The sequence below is a fragment of the Schistocerca piceifrons genome, chromosome 11, assembly GCF_021461385.2.
Source record: "Schistocerca piceifrons isolate TAMUIC-IGC-003096 chromosome 11, iqSchPice1.1, whole genome shotgun sequence".
Taxonomy (NCBI): domain Eukaryota; kingdom Metazoa; phylum Arthropoda; class Insecta; order Orthoptera; family Acrididae; genus Schistocerca; species Schistocerca piceifrons.
This window is the reverse complement of record NC_060148.1, coordinates 91,119,774-91,143,704: the sequence shown is the minus strand read 5'-3', so window position 1 is coordinate 91,143,704 and position 23,931 is coordinate 91,119,774. Positions and strand designations below refer to the sequence as shown.

At 40.3% G+C, this 23,931-nt stretch overlaps 1 protein-coding gene and 1 non-coding gene across 4 annotated transcripts in view; both read right to left on the bottom strand.

Moving 5' to 3' along the window:
• Positions 1-14,852, bottom strand: part of LOC124720109 — a 15,870-nt gene extending 1,018 nt beyond the window's left edge. For 2 of the 3 annotated variants that reach the window (XM_047245401.1, XM_047245403.1), the window contains exons 1-2: positions 14,793-14,852; positions 1-583 (exon numbers count right to left, since the gene is read on the bottom strand). The exon at positions 1-583 is cut by the window's left edge and continues 1,018 nt beyond it. In XM_047245401.1, coding sequence (XP_047101357.1) covers positions 1-583; positions 14,793-14,826 — 617 coding nt within the window. In that variant the 5' untranslated portion in view covers positions 14,827-14,852. Of the gene's footprint in view, positions 584-14,353; positions 14,407-14,792 lie in introns of those variants that run through there. The other variant, XM_047245402.1, reaches the window with a different exon arrangement.
• Trnat-ugu lies at positions 1,689-1,762 on the bottom strand. The gene has a single exon. It is a non-coding gene; the product is annotated as a tRNA-Thr (tRNA).
• Positions 14,853-23,931: the final 9,079 nt, after the last annotated feature.

Below are 23,931 nucleotides of genomic sequence, written 5' to 3'. Positions count from 1 at the left end.
AGAGAGTCCAAGTAGTTCGCCGACAGGGACTCTACGTCGAGGCTCAGCTCTGTGAGAAATGGGCACAGCTCCAGGGCAGAGATGATGGCACATTCCGCCCTAGTGCCCGGCTTGAAGAGTGTCAGTGTCGGGTTCCCTCTGACGATCTTCAGCGTCCGGAGCGCCGTAAAACAGATAGGCGAACGAGAAGAGAAGACGATATCTGCTATGCTGAGATCAGTTGTCACGTGCGTAGACCCTAGTCTCTGACAGTCCTGCACAGCTCGTATGTCAGACATGTTTGTCACTGACAGAAACAACTGCGGGTAGTAAATTTTCACCTCAAACATTTTGGCCACCTTGATTTCGATTTCCTGCAACAGCGGTACGATGGACAATACGGCGCACGTCTCGGCAGATTCTCTCGGACTTCTATTGCTGACGTACCTTTTCCCTTTCCACAGGTGGGTGAATCCTGTCACAATTTTGTACCACTGCTTGCACACAGTAGCACATCGGACCAACTCTGGGATGGGCAGATAGGCAAAGACGCAAAACAGTACGTCGTCTGGCGGGTTGCAGGCGAGTGTTGGCGATTCCATTTCTGTGGACAGAAAGTTAACAGTTATTTGTTAAGTATCGCTAAAGATTTCGTGCGTGTCACTTTTATTTAAGGTATGTAAGAGAATGTCAGGCAGGGCAATTTCATGTCAAATTATACAAGCCACAATAACTCAATCGTGAATTTCTGTGGAAAAAATGTACGTCAGACCTCTGTATCACCTGTGTTAATAAATAAACTATTTTCATTTTAAACTCATAAAAACTGCAACATATTCTTTGCTTAATGTCTTAGTAGTTACTGCAATCAAAGTGGGCAATATTTTTTTCTGTGTAAAGTGTCAGAAATTTTTCAACATTCTGCATATTTCACATCATTGAATTTCTAATGTAGAACATGCATATTGACAGTACTGTTTCCATCTTTCTTCCACTTATAACAAACGAATGAGAACTTGCACATGAATTGTTCTGCACAGAGTTTTGTTTTTTTGTTTGAACTTTTTGTCAGATACGATGTCAGAGAGGGAATACAGGAATGAAAGAATGATGTGTGCGGAAGATGAAGAAAGACAAGAAGATAGTGTTTGAGAGAGTGAAAACGCTTCCCAATTGTTGGAAATCTGTCAGCGGTGTTGCAGAAATACCTCGGTCCTGAACTAACTGTGTTACCATCACACCCGTTGTGCAGGAATGGTTATACTCACTACAAAAGAAATTTCACTGAACTTCTTGTTGTAGGCTACCTGAATAATCATCATCCCTGGAATGTGATCTGAGGAAGACAATGCAGATGTTTATATTCCTGAGTGTGAAGTAGTTGATGTGTTGAATGTTAGCATATCTTATTTAGCCTCTAATAGGTCCCCTTTTAAATGGCGAGGTAAGATAAGAAGCACAAGAACACAACAGTATGTAGAAAGAAAAGTGGAAGAAGTTGCACAAAGTTTTACAGAACCAACATCTACAATATTTACTGAAGTTTATAATGAGGAGGCACTTGATGCAGAACCTAAATATAGTGACAAATGCACTCAGTGCAATATGTGGTTTCAAAACCTAAATGCTACTATTTTATTACAATGAAATGAACACCCTCAGCTGCTTACAGGCGTTGACATATGTCAACTGGCACAGATGAAACTGTGTGCCCCGACCGGGACTCGAACCCAGGATCTCCTGCTTACATGGCAGACGCTCTATCCATCTGAGCCACCGAGGACACAGAGGATAGCGCGACTGCAGGGTTTTATCTCTGGCACTCCTCCCACGACACCCACATTCTCAACGTATTGTCCCACACTATATTCGTAGTGCCCCCGCCCATTATATTCATTACTTGCGGCACGTTGCCAATTCCCGTAAGAGTTCGGGCACTGTCTGTGCATTCAATGTTAACAAATTTCTCTTCTTCAGAGATGCATTCCTTGCCACTGCCAGTCTACATTTTATATCCTCTCTACTTCGACCATCATCAGTTTTTTCTCCCCAAATAACAAAACACCTTTACTACTTTAAGTGTCTCATTTCCTAATCTAATTCCCTCAGCATCACCTGACTTAATTCGACTACATTCCATTATCCTCATTTTGCTTTTGTTGATGTTCATCTTATATCCTCCTTTCAAGACACTGTCCATTCCGTTCAACTGTTCTTCCAAGTCCTTTGCTGTTTCTGACAGAATTATACTGTCATTGGCGAACCTCAAAGTTTGTATTTCTTCTCCATGGATTTTAATACCTACTCCAAATTTTTCTTTTGTTTCCTTCACTGCTTGCTCAATGTACAGATTGAATAACATCGGGGAGAGGCTACAACCCTGTCTCACTCCCTTCCCAACCACTGCTTCCCTTTCGTGCCCCTCTACTCTTGTAACTGCCATCTGGTTTCTGTACAAATTGTAAATAGCCTTTCGCGCCCTGTATTTTCCCCCTGCCACCATCAGAATTTCAAAGAGAGTATTCCAGTCAACATTGTCAAAAGCTTTCTCTAAGTCTACAAATGCTAGAAACGTAGGTTTGCCTTTCCTTAATCTAGCTTCTAAGATGAGTCATAGAGTCAGTTTTGCCTCACGTGTTCCAACATTTCTACGGAATCCAATCAGATCTTCCGAGGCCGGCTTAACTACTAGTTTTTGCATTCTTCTGTAAAGAACTCACGTTAGTATTTTGCAGCTGTGGCTTATTAAACTGATAGTTTGGTAATTTTCACATCTGTCAACACCTGCTTTCTTTGGGATTGGAATTATTATATTCTTCTTGAAGTCTGAGGGTATTTCACCTGTCTCATACATTGCTCACCAGATGGTAGAGTTTTGTCAGGACTGGCTCTCCCAAGACCGTCAGTAGTTCCAATGGAATGATGTCTACTCCGGGGGCCTTGTTTCGACTCAAGTCTTTCAGTGCTCTGTCAAACTCTTCACGCAGTATCATATCTCCTATTTCATCTTCATCTACATCCTCTTCCATTTCCATAATATTGTCCTCAAGTACATCGCCCCTGTATAGACCCTCTATATACTCCTTCCACCTTTCTGCTTGCCCTTCTTTGCTTAGAACTGGGTTTCCATCTGAGCTCTTGATATTCATACAAGTGGTTCTCTTTTCTCCAAAGGTCTCTTTAATTTTCCTGTAGGTAGTATCTATCTTACCCCTAGTGAGAGAAGCCTCTACATCCTTACATTTGTCCTCTAGCCATCACTGCTTAGCCATTTTGCACTTCCTGCTGATCTCATTTTTGAGGCATTTGTATTCCTTTTTGCCTGCTTCATTTAATGCATTTTTTTATTTTCTCCTTTCATCAATTAAATTCAATATTTCTTCTGTTACCCAAGGATTTGTACAAGCCCTCGATTTTTTACCTACTTGATCCTCTGCTGCCTTCACTATTCCATCCCTCAAAACTACCCATTCTTCTTCTACTGTATTTCTTTCCCACATTCCTGTCAATTGTTCCCTTATGCTCTCCATGAAACTGTGGTTTAGTCAGTTTATCCAGGTCACATCTCCTTAAATTGACACCGTTTTGCAGTTTCTTCAGTTTTAATCTACAGTTCATAAACAATAGATTGTGGTCAGAGTCCATATCTGCCCCTGGAAATGTCTTACAAGTTAAAACCTGTTTCCTAAATCTCTCTCTTACCATTATATAGTCTATCTGATACCTTCTAGTATCCCCAGGATTCTTCCATGTATACAACCTTCTTTTATGATTCTTGAACCAAGTGTTAGCTATGATTGAGTTATACTCTGTGCAAAATTCTACCGGCCAGCTTCCTTTCATTTCTAACCTCCAGTCCATATTCACCTACTATGTTACCTTCTCTCCCTTTTGCTACACTCGAATTCCAGTCATCCATGACTATTAAATTTTCGTCTCCCTTCACTACCTGAATAATTTCTTTTATCTCATCACACATTTCATCAATTTCTTCATCATCTGCAGAGCTAGTTGGCATATAAACTTGTACTACTGTAGTAGGTGTCGGCTTCGTGTCTATCTCAGCCACAATAATGCGTTCACTATGCCGTGCTGTGCAGGTACTGCGAACAGCTGAGAGCAAGGGAAAACTACAGCCGTAATTTTTCCTGAGGGCATGCAGCTTTACTGTATGATTAAATGATGATGGCGTCCTCTTGGGTCAAATATTCCGGAGGTAAAATAGCCCCCATTTGGATCTCCGGCAGAGACTACTCAGGAGGATGTTGTTATCAGGAGAAAGAAAACTGGCGTTCTACGGATCGGAGCGTGGAATGTCAGATCCGTTAATGGAGCAGGTAGGTTAGAAAATTTAAAAAGGGAAGTGGATAGGTTAAATTTAGATATAGTGGGAATTAGTGAAGTTCGGTGACAGGTGGAACAAGACTTCTGGTCAGGTGAATACAGGGTTGTAAATATAAAATCAAATAGGGGTAATGCAGGAGTAGGTTTAATAATGAATAAAAAAATAGGAGTGCGGGTAAGCTACTACACACAGCATAGTGAACGTATTATAGTGGCCAAGATAGACACAAAGCCCATGCCTACTACAGTAGTATAAGTTTATACGCCAACTAGCTCTGCAGATGCCAAAGAAATTGAAGAAATATATGATGAGATAAAAGAAATTATTCAGGTAGTGAAGGAAGACGAAAATTTAATAGTCATGGGTGTCTGGAATTTGACAGTAGGAAAAGGGAGAGAAGGAAACATAGTAGGTGAATATGGATTGGGGCAAAGAAATGAAAGAGGAAGCCGTCTGGTAGAATTTTGCACAGAGCATAACTTAATCATAGCTAACACTTGGTTCAAGAATCATAAAAGAAGGTTGTATACATGGAAGAATCCTGGAGATCCTAAAAGGTATCATATAGATTATGTAATGGTAAGACAGAGATTTAGGAACCAGGTTTTAAATTGTAAGACATTTCCAGGGGCAGATGTGGACTCTGACCACAATCTATTGGTTATGAACTGTAGATTAAAACTGAAGAAATTGCAAAAAGGTGGGAATTTAAGGAGATGGGACCTGGATAAACTGACTAAACCAGAGGTTGTACAGAGTTTCAGGGACAGCATAAGGGAACAATTGACAGGAATGGGGGAAAGAAATTCAGTAGAAGACGAATGGGTAGCTCTGAGGGATGAAGTAGTGAAGGCAGCAGAGGATCAAGTACGTAAAAAGACGACGGCTAGTAGAAATCCTTGGGTAACAGAAGAAATATTGAATTTAATTGATGAAAGGAGAAAATATAAAAATGCAGTAAATGAAGCAGGCAAAAACGAATACAAACGTCTCAATAATGAGATCGACAGGAAGTGCGAAATGGCTAAGCAAATGTAAGGATGTAGAGGCTTACCTCACTAGGGGTAATATAGATACTGCCTACAGGAAAGTTAGAGAGACCTTTGGAGAAAAGAGAACCACTTGTATGAATACCAGTTCTAAGCAAAGAGGGGAAAGCAGAAAGGTGGAAGGAGTATATAGAGGGTCTACACAAGGACGATGTACTTGAGGACAATATTATGGAAATGGAACAGGATGTAGATGAAGATGAAATGAGAGATACGATACTGCGTGAAGAGTTTGACAGAGCCCTGAAAGACCTGAGTCGAAACAAGGCCCCGGTAGTAGACAACATTCCATTAGAACTACTGACGGCCATGAGAGAGTGTAATGGTACTTTGACTTCCGCAAAGTTATAATTTACGATCGCGCACGCAGAAGAGCGCTGCGCCAGCGACCAATTTTATAAATAATTTTTTTTTTTTTTTACTTTTGCGTAGTTTTTTTGTTTTTAAGAACTAATGGAGGTCTCTCTCTCTTGTCTTGATACGAAAGACGTGTATTTTTCCGTGATGTGTTGAATGTGCTTTTGGTGAAAATTAAAATTACATAGCAAAGCGATGTTGTTTCAATAGCTAATGAGGAGAAGATAATAAAAGGTAACACTACAATTGGCGTCCTGGTGACAGGACTTGCAATCTTCGGATTTGATACAAGTGCAGTTTGGATTGATACAAGTGCAGTTATTATAAATTTTGGACATTTTATCTAATTTTAACCACTTAACAGCATCAGAAAATGAATTTGGACTAAGTCTCATTCATTTCAATTGTAATGTTACGTGCATGAAATTTACAACAATATTGTTTTCCCTGTTATTAATGTGTGTTAATTTTCATTTTCATGCTGAGAAAATTAATTTGGTAAAAAAAAAAAAAAAAAAAAAAAAAAAGGGAAAGGATAACGTTCCATAAAATAATTTGCACGGACGCGAAAGAAAAATTTTGGATTGAAAACTGTATAGTTGACGCTACATTTGCAACATAAGACTGAAAAAACTTGGTGAGTACAGAAATTTACATTTTTTTCCAGTTTCAAACAGCCATCTGTACTTCCTTTATTCCGATCCATTTATTTCGAAATTATTTTTTCAAATTGTAGTTAAAATTGATTTACTACTATTATTGGAAATGGTAAGTGTAGAGCATATTCACAGTCATTTATTTGTGAGAGGGAAATTTCAGTACCAGTTTAATAATTCAATTTCTAATTAGAAATCATATAGAAATATCCATTTCCATAAGAGAAATTTCAGATTTCAACATATATTTAAATTTTTATTTTTTTTTTACCATTGGAAAATTTTATTTGCAATTAATTATGAAAATCGCAAGATGGACGCTAGACGCGTAGAAATTGTTTCCGCGGACGAGCTTAGTGAAAGTGACACATTGCAAAACATGTCCGACAGTCAAATGAATATTGAACTTAATAGGGAGGATGTTCCAGACATAATTTTACCGGATCGATTAAGACAACAACCCCTATATTTAAACAGATATACAGGCGAATGGAGAGTGAGTACTACGCGACAAAACGTGACACTGACAACGTCAACTTCAGAACCAGACATCAATCAGACACGAAAAAATGACGAAACTAAGACACAGGACTCTGACATGCTCAGCCAGATTCTGAAGTTACTTGGTGACCAAAACAGAAAATTTGACAAAAGATTTGACGCTTTAGACGAGAAAAATGAAAATTTAAAACGTGACATTGGGAAATTTGACACTAAATTCGATGAACTGACACGGGACATAAAACAAAATTTTGAAAAACAATCAAGACAAATTGCCGACTTGACAGAAACCACCAGTAGTCTTGGAAGGAAATTTACTGACTTATCAGACAAGGTTACGAGACAAGAAAAGGTATTTGTGGAATTCAGTGAAGAGACAAAAACTGACTTACAACAATGTAATGAGAAATTGTTAACAGTAGTTTTTGAACAACAGAAAACCAGTACCCAAGTTAACGAATTACGACAGTCACACAATTCCGTAAAAACAAACCAAGAACGCTTAGACCTGACGATTACAGACCTTTCAGACAGATTAAATGATGTAACATTGGAGCAGAAATCCTTACAGGAAAAGTTAGAAAAGCTTGAAGACAGAGCAGATGTAGCATCTTTAAAGAATGACACAACTCTAGCAGAAAAACTTGTACATGAATGCAAATTATGTGATGATTATTTAGATGAGAAGTTTGAGACAATGACACAGATCATTTTTGATAAGACAAAGGAACAAGTAAAGGGAGAAACAGATAATATTCAGAAAGAGGTACGTAAACTTAAAGAGAATGTAATACCAAGTTCGTCAGTGATACCAAAACCCATAACAGACAACCAAAACATAAATGAGAATCATAATAATGCTAGACCCAGTACACAGTCGAAAATAGAATTACCAATGAGTGACACAAATCCCAATGAACCATTTTCAATGCTACCACAAGATCAAAATTACTATCAGACATCACCACATACTATGCACAGTTTGACACAAAATACAGGACCCATAATACCATCAGGAGTAGCTGATGAAACATTAGTACGACATGGATACTTTCAGACATTTTCATGTGATGAGAAAGACAAAGTGCATCCAATTGTTTTCATCCGCTCTTTTGATGGTATTTTCCCGAGACATTGGTTAGGAGCCGATAAAATTCGATATGTTACAAATTTGTTACGTGGAAGAGCAGCTAAGTGGGGAGCAGCAATTAAAAGATGATGTTTAACATTTGAACAGTTTGAACAAGCATTTCTTGAGGAATTCTGGTCGATCACAGAACAGCAAAGTTTAAAACGAGAAGTATACAATCCAGAAATTTACAACCCGAAGAAAGAGACTTTACGACAATACTTTGAACGCTACCTAGACAAAACATTATATTGGACAAAACCAGCAGATTTACCAGATGTAATTAGAACACTTAAAAGCCACTTACCATTTCCTTACCATGATAAATTAATAGGAGTGTCCGAGGACAACATAAAGAATTTTTTCAGTTATGTTGATGAGATAGATGTTGTTTACAGAGATGAGATCAGGAATTTCAATCAATTGTATCCAATCCATCCAAGCAATTCGCACACGCACAACAGAAATGACAGAGGCTATTGGAATCCGCCTCCGACACCACAACAAAACACTCAAAGAAACAATTCACACTACAGTGGGACAAATCCATTCAATATTAGGAGAAACAACTCACAACATTGGCAAGGAAACAGTAATTATTACTATAATGGTTATCCGAACAGTAATTACAATCAGAACAATAACAGTTATATTCAAAATAACAACAACAGAAGAAGGAACCGAAATTATAGAGATCAAAGAGGAGAGGATAACACGTACCATCCAGGATATTTTCAGAGAAACAACATCCAACAACATCCAAACATGTATTGCAGGAATAACAGTAATGACAATACCAGTTACAGTCATGGGCGAAATAATGTATGGGGAAATCACAATGGACAACCGCCACGACACACGCAATACAGCAACCTTCAATTTGTACCTAACGGAACACCCGATGCGACGCGGAGTAATGTCAACAACCAAACAGCTGATACTTGGGTGACGCGCGACAGAAATGCAAATATTATTGAGTTGGGCAATGAACCCAACCCACAGCAACAACCAAATTTGCCAGAAAACGAACGACGACCGAGCTAAGCGCTCGAGTTACGGTCAATAGGGAGCAGAGCGCAACGGAACCGACGATTTGTTTTCTCCGATATGATGACAGTAAGAAAATAGAAAAGGAATTATATCAGGATGTAGATTTTAATAGTACCAGTAAAACAAAGAAGATTATTCAGGCTATAACACGAGTTATCATTGGTAGTTATGAAGTGGAAGTAATGTTAGATACAGGAGCAGCAGCAAGTGTCATTTCAATGTCCTTATATAATGAACTCAAACAAATAATGAACATACAAACATTGCCAGTCCAGAATTGTCACATTATAAGTGCCACCGGTAACAAATCAAAGAATGTGAAATTTCAAGTGCTAATTAACTTCACATTTTCAAATATACCACTCAATTACAGTTTTCTGGTAGTAGACAAATTAGTTATGCATTGCATATTAGGAATTGACTTTTTGAATGAATATCAAGCAATCATAGATTTAGGAAAAGGGAAATGTCATTTAACCGTAAACCAACAACAACTGACAATAGAGTTAACACAGGGTAAAAACTTAAACAGTAAACAAGGTAAATTTGAACAGTTACATTTTGTGTCTCCACCAGCAATAAACATATGTGATTTAACTTTTAATGAAGCTGTATCTCAGGGAATTAAACCTAATGATTTATATGAGAAATGCACAGAATCTGAATATCTGACGAAGGAACAACAACTTGAATTACTTGAAGTTTTGCAGCAATTTGCTGAGGAATTTGTGGAAAAACCTGGAATTATTAGAGGCTATACTTATGAGATGGATGTTAAACCACACAAAACATACTGTAGAACATATTATAATATTCCTTGGTCAAAGAAACCCGCAGTTTTGAAAGAGATTGAAAAAATGCAAGCTTGGTGTATTATTGAAAGGTCACAGTCTGATACTAGCAGTTAATAAAGAGGATGGTAGTGTAAGGTTAGTGCTGGACGCACGAGAAATTAACAAAGTTATAATTCCAATCAAGACACGACCTATTAATTTGGAAGAACAACTTCTAAAATTTCATAATGTACAGTATTTAACCAATATCGACCTCCGCTCATCATTTTGCCAGGTGAACCTCCATAAAAACAGTCATAAATACACTGCATTTCTATGTGAGGGACATAGTTATCAATTTTGTGATCTACCCTTTGGTCTACGAGTGAGTGCTGGAGTATTTATTGAAGCCTTAGATGCTGTTCTTGGACCACAATTGTTCTCGCAAATCACAGTTTATGTTGACGACATTGTCATTGCAACCACTACTTGGGAAGAACATGTAAATCTTTTGAAGCAACTTCTGACTAAATTTTCTGACGCAGGTGTCACTATCAATTTATCAAAGACGAAATTAGGGAGGAGAGAAATCAAATTCCTTGGTCACATCATATCAACTGAAGGCATTTATCCAGACTCAAGAAAAATTGATGCAATAAAGAATTTTCCATCCCCACAGAATCGTAAACAACTCAAAGCCTTTCTTGGTCTATCTTCATTCTTCAGGAAATTTGTACCCTACCACCTTCTTAACAGTCCACATCTTCTATCTTTACTCAAAAGAAATAATATTTGGAAATGGACAGAGTTCTGTCAGACAGATTTTGAAGCGATTAAGAATGCTTTAGTTAATGCACCGTTGTTATGTCATCCTGACATGACGTCAGACTTTTGCCTAGTAACAGATGCAAGTTCCTATGGGCTCGGAGCATTTTTATTCCAAATTCATGTAGAAAATGAACAAATAGTCATCAAACCTATAAATTTTGCTAGCCGCACGCTCACTGAATGCGAAAAGTCATATTCAGTGACCGAGCGCGAAACACTTGCCATAGTATGAGCATTTCGCAAGTTTCGCTACTTTCTATGGGGAAAACGTACTAAGCTTTATACTGATCATCAAGCTCTTTCTTTCCTGCTATCATGCAAGTTATTACATTCACGTCTTGCACGCTGGTGTGCATCACTACATGAATATGATTTTGATATTATATACATAAAAGGAGAATCCAACATTATAGCCGATGCTCTATCTCGTTTGCCACAAGGCCTACAAGAATTTTCAGATGTGACAGAACAAACATCAGATTTCAAAATTTTACTCATGTATGACGGTACATTTGCACCTTACTACAAAAACATGTGCAGGAAGTTAGCCATATTGCAGGACAATGATCCCAGGTGGATCCAGATAAAGAATAAATTACGTGCAGGAACAGACCCACATCTTGAAAAATATTACACGTTACACAAAGAAGTATTATTCCACCCACGAAACCCTGAATCACAGCATTGGTGTGTTTGCTTACCTGAAGCTCATGTTGATGATTTTATTTTATTTACACACAGAACTTGGGGACACTATGGTGTAACCAAATGTACAGATAAGATTATACAATATTGCTATTTTCCAAATTTAAGGCGAAGAGTATTGAGTAATATTAGGAAATACATCATATGTCAGAAAGCCAAATATTCTAATCGCACAAGCATGAATGAATTGCACCCAATCACACCTAAGAGGCCATTACAGCTAATTTCTTTAGATATTGCAGGACCCTATCCACAAGCACGTGGAGGAATGAAATACATCCTTGCTGTGTTAGATGTTTTCACAAAGTATTTAAAATTATATGCTTTACGTTCAGTTTCTACCACTGCTATTACCAGACGTCTATTAACAGATTATTTTGTAAGAATAGGAAAACCTGAAGTTATGATCACGGATAATGCAGCATATTTTACCAGTTTAAAATGGAAGACATTTATTGAAGAACAGAATGTTAAACATATTTTAATTTCAAGATTTCACGCAGCAGGAAACCCAGTAGAAAGAACATTTCGAGAATTTGGACAGTTTATGAGAACACACACACCAGTGAAGCACACAAAATGGGTAGAATACCTAGCACCATTTGAACAAATAGTGAACAATTTAACTCACAGTTCTACTGGATACACACCAACTGAATTAATTATGGATAAAACAGAAAGAAATGAATGGACAGACCCTCTACCTAAATTTACAGCAACAACAAATCATGTTAGTTTAGAAGAAAAGGTAAGACAAGCTTACACAACATTATGTGACAAAGAAAGCAGAAATATGACAGAGGTGTCAGGAAAGCCCAAACATTTCAAGTTGATGAGTTAGTTTTACTAAGAACACATCCTAAACCCAAAAAAACTGAAACATTTAAACAGGAAATGGCAGATCTTATACTCTGGACCATACCGAATTGCAAATATTCCACACCCTGGCTGTTATTCATTAGAATATCCATTAACACATAAACCCAGAGGTCTACATCCACACAGACATTTGAAAAAATACATACAGTAAAATGTTAGCTACTGAGGAGAAGATAACTAATATGATACACAGTTATGATGAGCCTACATTTAAGTTATACAGATACTTACAATCTAATGAATGCAGGAAGTCTAGAAAGCAATGTGAACCATCCAATAGCTAATAAGATATTTGGTTATAAGAGGAGTTGCTACTGAGGCATATACACATTAGAGGAGGCATATACACATTAGAGGAGGCAGAGAACTAAACAGAATTATTTTCTTTAGGAGGCATGTGATAATAGTAATGTTGATATGAGTGATGTGAGTGACTGAATGAGATGAGTGAATGTAATTTTAGTTTAATAAGAGGACAAATAGTAATATGGAGAGAGGTAAATGGTATATAAGATGAGAAAATGGTATTATTATTATTATTATTATTATTATTATTATTGTTGTTGTTGAAGTAAAAAGTAAGTGGTGATGAATAAGAGGAAAATATATATATAATGCTGAGGAATAAGTAGGCTATATGTTATTTTGTGAAGAATGAATAATGGATAGGTGAAAATGTTATGAGTAACTGTGAATATGTTGAGAGGAGAGAAACTAGATTTGAATGCTATATCACATGTACTCATGGAATACAGAATGAAAGTAGTGGAAAGAATATTATTTATTGAAAGATTGGTATGCCTGAGATAATAACTTATGTGGTGTCTTATATATTCTTATAACTAAAGGTGAAAGTATAGATTTATGTGGAAAGAATTATTTACAGCAGCCACTGTTGGAAATATACCAGAAGATTTAAATCTATAACACTTTAACACTAATCTAATGGGAACTTGTAATGAAATTTTTGGAGTTATGTAGGCTTGACACTTCAGATTGGAAGAATTATTTAAGAGAACATATTTAGCAGTCATCTAATGACATAATTAAAGCTCATCTACTGTACTGAACTAATGCACCATTAAATAGAAAGGAGAATAAGGAGAAAACAAAACGTCAGTCCTCTGTTGCGGTTCATACTCTCATCCCTTCCTTAGAAAAATTTATACATGTTGATGAAATATTTGACATTATATAATTCATGATTATCTGACAGTATGGAGAGACATACACACATATTTATTTATGAATAGAATTTTACAGGTACCACAAGGTAAATACAGAATGGATATACAGCATGGAACGCAGCAGCAATTATCTAAGAAGATTTATTTATTTATTAAGTAAAACATTTATTTATATTGCTTGATACTCATGAAAGGAAGGAGATGAACTATACAAACTTTATAGGAACATAGGAACATGATTGTCTTGAACTATATATATATATATATATATATATATATATATATATATATATACACACACACACACACACACACACACACACACACACACACTTACCACACTGATGTACATACTTGTAGGATCCTAAGATATTTAGAGGGGCACCACTCTTAGAAACGGTAATAGAGGGGTACCACTCTTAGAAACAGCAATAGTGGGGACACCACACTTAGAAACGGTATTAGGTATAGGAACTTTTACGTTATATTAAGTTAACATGAATTTTATTTATCATATTTTATTTTGTGTAGTCCGCTGTAGGGTATGACTTTACTAGTATTTATAAAGTAGTTAGCAACGATCCCATGAACCTATCCTCCTACAGAGGGCTGTCTTGAAGCTTGAAATATGTGTAAATTTTATTCCAGGGTGCGAGATGAATTTTAAGTTGAATATTCTAGCGAGTTGCCACAATTATCTTCAAATGTTGCAAGTGTAACGGGGAAATAAAAAACTAACAAATAAAATGTATATTTCAATCTGAATGTAATGTAATTCACATGGCAGCACAATGATATTGAATGTAACGTAAAAAATTTACTATATTTTTCATTTAATTCTGTATATGTAGTATATGACAACAATGTAACTATCTCATGTAATGATTAATTGTAAATATTTGTATATGTACTTACTATATCAAGAAATGTATTTTAAGGAGATGTTAACGAGCTGCAAAGGACTTGTGCATGTAGCACATGATTCATATAAATGGAACTGAAAATGCAAAGAAGAAACCAACGTGATGGAACACTGGTCAAGCAATATTTACGTAGTGTCAATATGCTTTGAAGTGTATGGTGTTGTGGAAGCCGGCAGGTCTTCAGGTTGGTGTAAAAGACAAGCTCATCGCCTGTCGTAGGCAGTGAGGTGTTTCGTGTACCCTCATTGACCATTTATACCCCGGTAGACGCCACCAAAATTTGACTGCTGGAGATCACAATTTCGTGTTGACACATTGAACAAACTTTGGATTTTCTTCAAGTCACACGCACGAGATCCAGGCAGTACACACACACTCAGAATCCGATACTACGTTTAAAGACATTGGAGCAATATAATAGAAACATTTACCGTTCGAATTAATTCCATTGTAAACACGAATCATGTGAATTGTGAACTGAATTCAAACGCTGTGCTAAGCAACGCTAATACGCTGCAATTCAAAGACATTCATGTTACGACTCCTAAAGAAGATACACACCAAAAAGACGGTATACAAAGACCGATATGCAAAGTGCATTATGCTAAGAAATATTTTTTGTAATATGTAAATTTCTTATTTTCTCATATATGTATGTATCTATGTAAATTTTCTATACTGTATCTATGTAAATTTTCTATACTGCCACGCTTTTTTTTTTTACTTTTGCGTAGTTTTTTTGTTTTTAAGAACTAATGGAGGTCTCTCTCTCTCTTGTCTTGATACGAAAGACGTGTATTTTTCCGTGATGTGTTGAATGTGCTTTTGGTGAAAATTAAAATTACATAGCAAAGCGATGTTGTTTCAATAGCTAATGAGCAGAAGATAATAAAAGGTAACACTACAAGAGCCAGTCCTGACAAAACTCTACCATCTGGTGAGCAAGATGTACAAGACAGGCGAAATACCCTCAGACTTCAAGAGGAATATAATAATTCCAATCCCAAAGAAAGCAGGTGTTGACAGATGTGAAAATTACCGAACTATCAGTTTAATAAGCCACAGCTGCAAAATACTAACGCGAATTATTTACAGACGAATGGAAAAACTGGTAGAAGCCGACCTAGGGCAAGATCAGTTTGGATTCTGTAGAAATGTTGGAACATGTGAGGCAATACCGACCCTACGACTTATCTTAGAAGAAAGATTAAGGAAAGGCAAAACCTACGTTTCTAGCATTTGTAGACTTAGAGAAAGCTTTTGACAATGTTGACTGGAATACTCTCTTTCAAATTCTAAAGATGGCAGGGGTAAAATACAGGGAGCGATAGGTTATTTACAATTTATACAGAAACCAGATGGCAGTTATAAGAATCGAGGGGCATGAAAAGGAAGCAGTGGTTGGGAAGGGAGTGAGACAAGGTTGAAGCCTCTCCCCGATGTTATTCAATCTGTATATTGAGCAAGCAGTAAAGGAAACAAAAGAAAAATTTGGAGTAGGTATAAAAATCCACAGAGAAGAAATAAAAACGTTGATGTTCGCCGATGACATTGTAATTCTGTAAGAGACAGCAAAGGACTTAGAAGAGCAGTTGAATGGAATGGACAGTGTCTTGAAAGGGGGATACAAGATGAACATCAACAAAAGTAAAACAAGGATAATGGAATGTAGTCGAATTAAATCGGGTGACGCTGAGGGAATTAGATTAGGAAATAAGACACTTAAACTAGTAAAAGAGTTTTGCTATTTGGTGAGAAAAATAACTGATGATGGTCGAAGTAGAGAGGATATAAAATGTAGACTGGCAATGGCAAGGAAAGCGTTTCTGAAGAAGAGAAATTTGTTAACATCGAGTATAGATTTAAGTGTCAGGATGTCGTTTCTGAAAGTATTTGTATGGAGTGTAGCCATGTATGGAAGTGAAACACGGACAATAAATAGTTTGGACAAGAAGAGAATAGAAGCTTTCGAAATGTGGTGCTACAGAAGAATGTTGAAGATTAAGTGGGTAGATCACGTAACTAATGAGGAGGTATTGAATAGAATTGGGGAGAAGAGGAGCTTGTGGCACAACTTGACTAGAAGAAGGGATCGGTTGGTAAATCGTAGAGGGAGACCAAGAGATGAATACACTAAGCAGATTCAGAAGGATGTAGGTTGCAGTAGGTACTGGGAGATGAAGCAGCTTGCACAGGATAGATTAGCAAGGAGAGCTGCATCAAACCAGTCTCAGGACTGAAGACCACGACAACAACAACAACATCTTTTTTAAAAAATACTAATTCCCATCGAATGCTTACTCTGAAATTTTCTAGCTCATCTGGGATGTCAACAGTGGATCTATCAGTTATAACATCATATGTATTAATATGTATGGAACGAAAGCTTCAAAAACAGTGAAATCGAGAATGCGATGGGTGCGCTTTTGTTGCACAGCCTAAGTGCAGGGCACGTGATGTCCTTAGCCAATCAGAACACAGAACAGACTACATTACACGGTGTGTAATCAGCCAATCACATATTCAAGCTGCGAACACCCACACGAGACCAAATTTTAAGCATGAAGCTTGAACAGACATTGGAAAGTAATGTAGAATGTACGCAGTAGCAAACCAAGTGATGCTGTAACAAATTTAGTTTTGAGGAAATTGGATATATACGTTTCGCCGAAAGGCACGGAGTTTTTGTTGCCAGTCATGCTTGCAACATTCTTCAAAAGAATTATTGCATCACAGTTCCGCCGGACAGGTAAAGTTTACCTGCTTCAGCAAAAAAGTAATTTACAGTAAAACTTAGTTAACACGAATCCGAAGGGACCGAAAAATCAGGAGTTCGTGTTAGAAAAATCGTGTTAAGTGAAAAACACAGATTTTAATACGTATACATGTACAGCAGTACACTAATGTGTAATACACTACTCTATGAATCACTTTATTGTAGACTTATAACACTATAAAGTGATTGTAAAATTACAAGTACTCACAAATTATGTACATTACTTTCTTGGAAAAAATTCGGTCATGGTTCGCTGACGTTCATGGGAACGATAATATTTTGTAATTTCACAACCAATTGTAACGATAGCGTCCGCAAACCCAGAAGTGACGTCGGATGTTAAAGCGAACCGTTATAAACAGTCCAAGGCTGTAAACGTCTCCTGACGGGTAGGTGGAATGGTATCTGTATTCTCTTCCTCTTCACTTTCTTCTGATGGCCCTTCTTGCACCTCGTTCACAGCTTTTGGCACATCCGATTCCACAGAAGCACATACGGCAACATCGCCGTCTACACTAATGAATTCTTCGAAACTAATCCCAGGGTTCGCAACGTCCTGCAGAACTGTCCGTTCATCAGGTGAAGTGGCATCTTCTAACTCGTGGACATCTTCAGAGTTACTACGTCTCCGAGCTCTGTTAAAGCATTTCCCTGTATGATGTGGCGATACTGAGTTCCAGGCTGCTGCGATGGGATTTTATTGCGTCAAGCAGATTCCAATTTGGGGTTGCACTATTGTTTTCAGCAGCACGAATTGCAGCTCTTACAAGTCGCTTGCGATAAGCTCTCTCTCATAAAGAGAGTATGCCTTGGTCCAAAGGCTGAAGGCGGCTTGTGGCGTTGGGTGGGAAAGACTGAAACTTTATGTTGAATAGGTTGAGATCATGAACGTTGTGGGCAGTACATCTGTCCAATGTACGAAGAACATGTCTATTTTGAGCAACCATTCGACTTTTGAAACGAAGAAGCCACTTGCGAAATGATGTGCCATCGATCCAAGCTATCTTGTGGTGAGAGTGGATGCAAGGTAAAGTGTCCATATTTATGTTTTTTAAAAAAACGTGGTTTCTCGGATTTACCGATAATCGAAGGACGAAACTTCTCCCTGCCGTCAGCATTACAGCAAAGTGCCACAGCCACACGCTGTTTGCTTCGTACTCCACTGTCACACTTATCACATTTTATCCCCAGGCTGTAATTTGGAAAAAGATTGTAGAAAAATCCAGTTTCATCCATGTTAAACAAATCACACGAGGCATACTTTTCCCTCAATCGGTTGAGTTAATGCAACCAGCTGTTCGCACTTTCTTCATCAAATTTATCTGCTTCACCACAAATGTGTACAGATGAAATTGAATGTCTTTTTTGGAATCGATACAACCAACCAGCAGAACAACGAAAGTCTTCGGTGCACATATCTTTAGCAATATCATTTGCTTTTGACTGAATCACAGAGCCAGTTAAAGGTATGTTAGATGCAGTGGCGTAGCATGAGGGGGGACTTTGAGACTTAGTTCATATGGTTCAAATGGCTCTGAGCACTATGGGACTCAACATCTTAGGTCATAAGTCCCCTAGAACTTAGAACTACTTAAACGTAACTAACCTAAGGACATCACACACACACCCATGCCCGAGGCAGGATTCGAACCTGCGACCGCAGCAGTCCCGCGGTTCCGGACTGCAGCGCCAGAACCGCTACAACACCACGGCCGGCTTGAGACTTAGTGCTTAAAAAAGATGCAACAGTAATTCATAACAAAAATATAAACAACTTTCTACTAAGAGCACTAAATGTGCGAAGACATGTTTTGTAGCCCGCGCCGCCGCACCCTGAGTATTGGTGTATCTGCCTGCTTGAGACTCGAATGTAGACTTGGCCACTGTTTCTATACAGTGTATCGGTACGTGGAACTGTTTCAGTGTTTCGGAATGGTTGTGGTTCACTGTTTCGAAACAGTGGTGTTTCATTCTGCCCCTGTCTCGGACCAGATTCGATCTCGAGCCAGACACAGAAACTGTATCGTTGTTTCAAAATAAGGCTGTTTCAGTCCACCTGTGCCTGGAACGGACTAATTGTATCGAAACAGTGATGTTTCATTCCACTCTGTGTCGGACGAGATTCGGACTCGGCACAGGTACTGAAACACAACATACTACTTCATGAAACTCTTTCAAGAGTGTCGAAATCTTTTTGACAAGCAATAGCATGAAGCTTAAGATATCCGAAAATAAAGCTTCGTTTCTAGCTGACTGTCCTGTTTCGAAATGGCGTAACATCTGCTTTATAAACACTAAACAAACAATAAAACAACGCATACTATTCACATTCTAAATAATAAATATGTGAAAATCATTCAGTTAAATTACACTTTTTTTATAACATACGCTTCTCTGTTCATGTACAGTAATCATATTAAGAAACGCAAGTAAGCCTACAACATTTTGAATAAAAAAGGCGTAGAGAGACAGTTATTAGACATATACATAAATTTGATGTAGGTATAACTGCAAGCAATCTGTTTGACATATCACTGATAGTGTAATGGTGTACGGGAAGGGCTGGGAAGCATGGTGAATTTATAGTAATGGTTCGAAACACCTTGAAAGACAAAAAAATTTCTGTTATATTTTGTTATTTATTCGAATTATTTGGCGTTATTTGTGAGTCTATAGTCACTGTGCCTATTATCCACAATGATTCCCTTTGTGTAGATGGAAATTAGCAGGATGGGTATATTACCCATACTAACGGAATGTGTGTTTCTGCAGTTTGCTCCCACCTGCAGTTCCGTTCATGGTGGTTCTTCTGTCTTCAGCTATGGCTGTCCTCAGCCAATCGAAAAGTATGAAAGTCACGCGACACGAAAGCAGCGCATTTGCTGCAGGAAGCACGAAACTGCCAAGACGCCTAAGTGATAGTTTCATACTTTCTGCGGCATGATTAGCGCTCTCGCACCTCATTTGTGTTTATATGGACATACTTATACAGTAGACATTCAAGGTGATAAAATGTGTAGGTTTATTAGAATACAAAACACAAACTGTTTCACTGTTTCGAAACAACGTATCGGAACATTACATTGTAGTGTTTCATTTGTTTCGAAACAATTACGTGTTTCAGTTTGCCCATCTCTACTCGAATGCTCTCAGTCCCTGCAACGATCTGTCTGCGCAAATGTTTGCGCACATCACATCTGCGCAGACAGATCGTTGCGTGTGGACAGAAGATTTGCACCAACCTGAGGTGTGTGCAAACCTGCAAGTTGGAGTTGGAGGTTTGAGCGAAACCTCTCAAATCTGTGGGTTCAAAGCACATCTGCGCAGACAAGTTGGAGCGTGTGGACAGGAGATCGCCGCAAATCTGGCGCGAAACAGCTGTTTGCTCAGTCTAGTGTTTGTATTTGTGCGCACAGGGCCTTAAAATGGCTGATACTCGTCAGTGTTCTCGAGAGTTTGTAAGTGAATTCATTGAAATATGTAGAAACCACCCATGTTTGTGAAAGATTAAAAGTAAAGAATATAGTGACCGAGACAAAAAGACACCAGCATACAATGCTCTAATTGAAAAATTGTGGGCAGTTGACGCCTCGTCAAACAGAGAAACAATAATAAAAAATATAAATTCGTTGCGAACTGGCGAAATTGTTTGCGGATGGATGTCGAAACTTATAATTATCTCTTAAAGCTTGAAACCCCTAATATTATGAGAAAAAATACTTGTCTGAGAAGGGCAATTTCTCCTCTTGAACGGCTGGCGGTAACATTAAGATTCCTAGCAACAGGAAGGATCTACAAGGTTTTGGAATTTTCAACTGCAATATCGAAACAAGCGTTGAGTGAAATAATACCCAACACATGTGAAGCTATTTACGCTGTCCTGAAGGATGAGTTCATGAAGGCAAGTCAAGTAAATTAAGTCTGTCAGCGAACTGTTTACTGAAAAGAGTTATCCAAAGTTCAGAAATCTAGAAGATCTGGTATAGGAGTAGATCAAGTATACCAGCCAATGTTATGGTATTTTGATCTGATTGGCTTTCTTAGGGATCAAGAAACACCAAGACCAAGCAGGAGCACAATTAAAGATGAAATTGGAGTGTCAATGTGCGAGGAAATGGAACACGAGGTAATGTAAAACACAACAGGTTCGCCCTGCAACTCTCGAAGTAATTTACGTGAGAAAACTGCTTTCGCTTTAGCAGCCACTATCTACACCATTTTGACCGCTTTCTCTGTTTCCTGCGGTTGGTCTGAATGTTTTTTGCAACACAAGTTGCCAACACAGACCACAACAGAACTTCCTCTATTTCTATATTTCAAAATAACTGAATTAAATTTTTGACGTTTACGGGGAGCGTAGTCGCTAGCCACTGATAGTTCTTTTCTACACCGATAGATGGCGGGCGAGTAGTAGATTGGGGTTTGTGTCGTGTGAACACACTACATTTGCAGCGATCATTTGCATGTACTGACATCTGCGCCGATGTCTGCGCAGACAGATCGTTGCGTGTGGACCGGGCTTTAGTGTCATTCTCGGCTCCCCCTCCCCTCCCCCCTTCCCCTCCCACGAAGGCCGGTGCGCTGCACTTGCTAGTAGAGATGGGCAAACTGAAACACATAACTGTTTCGAAACAAATGAAACAATACATACATTCGAGGGTTGGATTCCATCTCTTCTTCATCGAAGAGTTTCACTGCCTGGGCTACTCTCAGGGTGCACCTTCGACGTGGAAGATTCCCGCCGTTTCCTTGCCGTGTCGTCTGCTTGCCGTCCATACTGCTCGCCGTCCGGCCCTCCTCGCCGCCGCCTGCCGGTGCTCGCCGCCGCCGCCGTTTGGTCGCCGCCTTCCGGTCCTCGCCGCCGCCGCCGCCGCCGCCGCCGCCGCCGCCGTCGCCGCCTGCCGGGGCTCGCCGCCGCCGCCTGGTCGCCGCCTGCCGGTGCTCGCCGCCGCCGCCGCCGCCGCCTGCCGGTCGCCGCCATCGCCGTCTGGTCGCCGCCGCCGCCCTCCTCTCGCGCCGCCGCCATGTCCCAACCCACCACCACCATCACTATCATTTTCACCTCTCCCTCCGCTGCTCCAACCACCATCACATGGAGCTCCTCCTCCACCCCACTTCCCGTCCTTCCTTCTCTCCCTGTCTACCCCACCCCTGCACCACTTTCGGCTGTAACCACCCCCAACTCCTCCTCCCCTATCACTGTCGCCCCATCGACAGCTACTGACTTTCCGTCGCTCCCCGCACCGCCACCGACAGGCTCCAAGCCAGCACGGATCTCTGCTCGACGTTCCACAGTCTCAGTGACAGCCACGCCCCCTCCGTCTGCGTCATCCGCTGCTCAGGGTGGTCATGCCCCCCGTCATATCCCCCTGCAACCCGTACGCCTGCCCCCTCTCCACCCGGTCGTGCCCACGAAACCTTCAAAGCGCCCGAATGTTGACCCTTCCCCCGCAGTCTCCTCCAAAAAAACCCCCAACCCCCGTGACCCACCCACCCCCATGGACGCGGCTCCGACCCCCGCCCCCGCCCCGCCTGCCACCCACACCTTTGTCCTCTCCCATCCTGACCCTCAATTCCTTGATGCCCGCTCCCTCACCCTCGCCATCTGGAAATACTACCCCAATGCTCCCATCTCCCAACTGATTCCTCGCAAGGACTCGCTCCTCATCAAATCCCCCAGTGCTTCCCTCCACACCGATCTCCTCTCCCGCATCCCCCGTATCCAATTTGGCCAACGTGCAACCCTCACCCCCTACCACACCCCGTCCTCTCCCCGTCAGCCTCAACCTCCCCGGCGTCCGCCAACCTTCACCGCTGTGATCACGAAGCTTAGCCCCGTGATCACGGAGGCTGAGGTGTTGGCGGAACTCAACTCCCGGCCCGACATTGAAATCCGCTCGGCCCGTCGCATCTTCAATGATGCCGGGCCGACTTTTCTCATGTGGATATTCACCGAATCCTCCTCCTCCATTGACCGCCTCCTCACCGAGGGAGCCCTCATCTACAATCAGCGCCATAAGGTGGACCCCTCCCGTTCCCCCGTCCAATCCTACCGCTGCCAACGCTGTCTCACCTACAACGACCACATTACCTCTGCCTGCAGGAACCCCCCTACTTGTCCCCACTGCAAAGCTTCCCACTTCCTCAAGCATTGACCCAACCTCACCTCTCCCCCCTCCTGCAACACTTGCAACGAACCACATCCTACCTACTCCTCGAAGTGTAAAGCGAAACCTCCACCAGTAACCCCTGAGCTCACCGTGCCTGTCCGTCCTGTTGATGACCCCATCCACCCCAAAAACTCGCTCCGCCCTCCCCCTACTGCTGAGGACATCATCCGTTTCACCACCATTGTGCTCCAAAACATCCACCCCTTCCAGCGCTCACACACTCTTTCCCAAATCGCCCTCGCTGCCCGTTCCATCTTCCATCTTACCACCTATGCCACATACTCCCACAACCAGGCCCACTTCACCTTCACCCCCCTCACCACCCTTGTCTAACTCTCCACTCCCATGGTACAACAACCGTATCGTATCCTGTACCACAACATTCGCTCCCTGCCCACCCACAAACTCCTCTTCCTCCACACCCTACGTCAGCACCGCGTGGATGCCTTCGTCCTAAATGAAACCTTCCTTCAACCCCGTATCTCCGTCTCCACGGCTCCTAACACTCTACACCACACCGATAACCCGTACCCTCTCGTGCGTGGCGGAGTTGCTATAGGCCACCTCAAGCACCTCCCTGTCCGGCCCCAACCTCTCCTTAACAATCCTGCCGAGCATCTCACC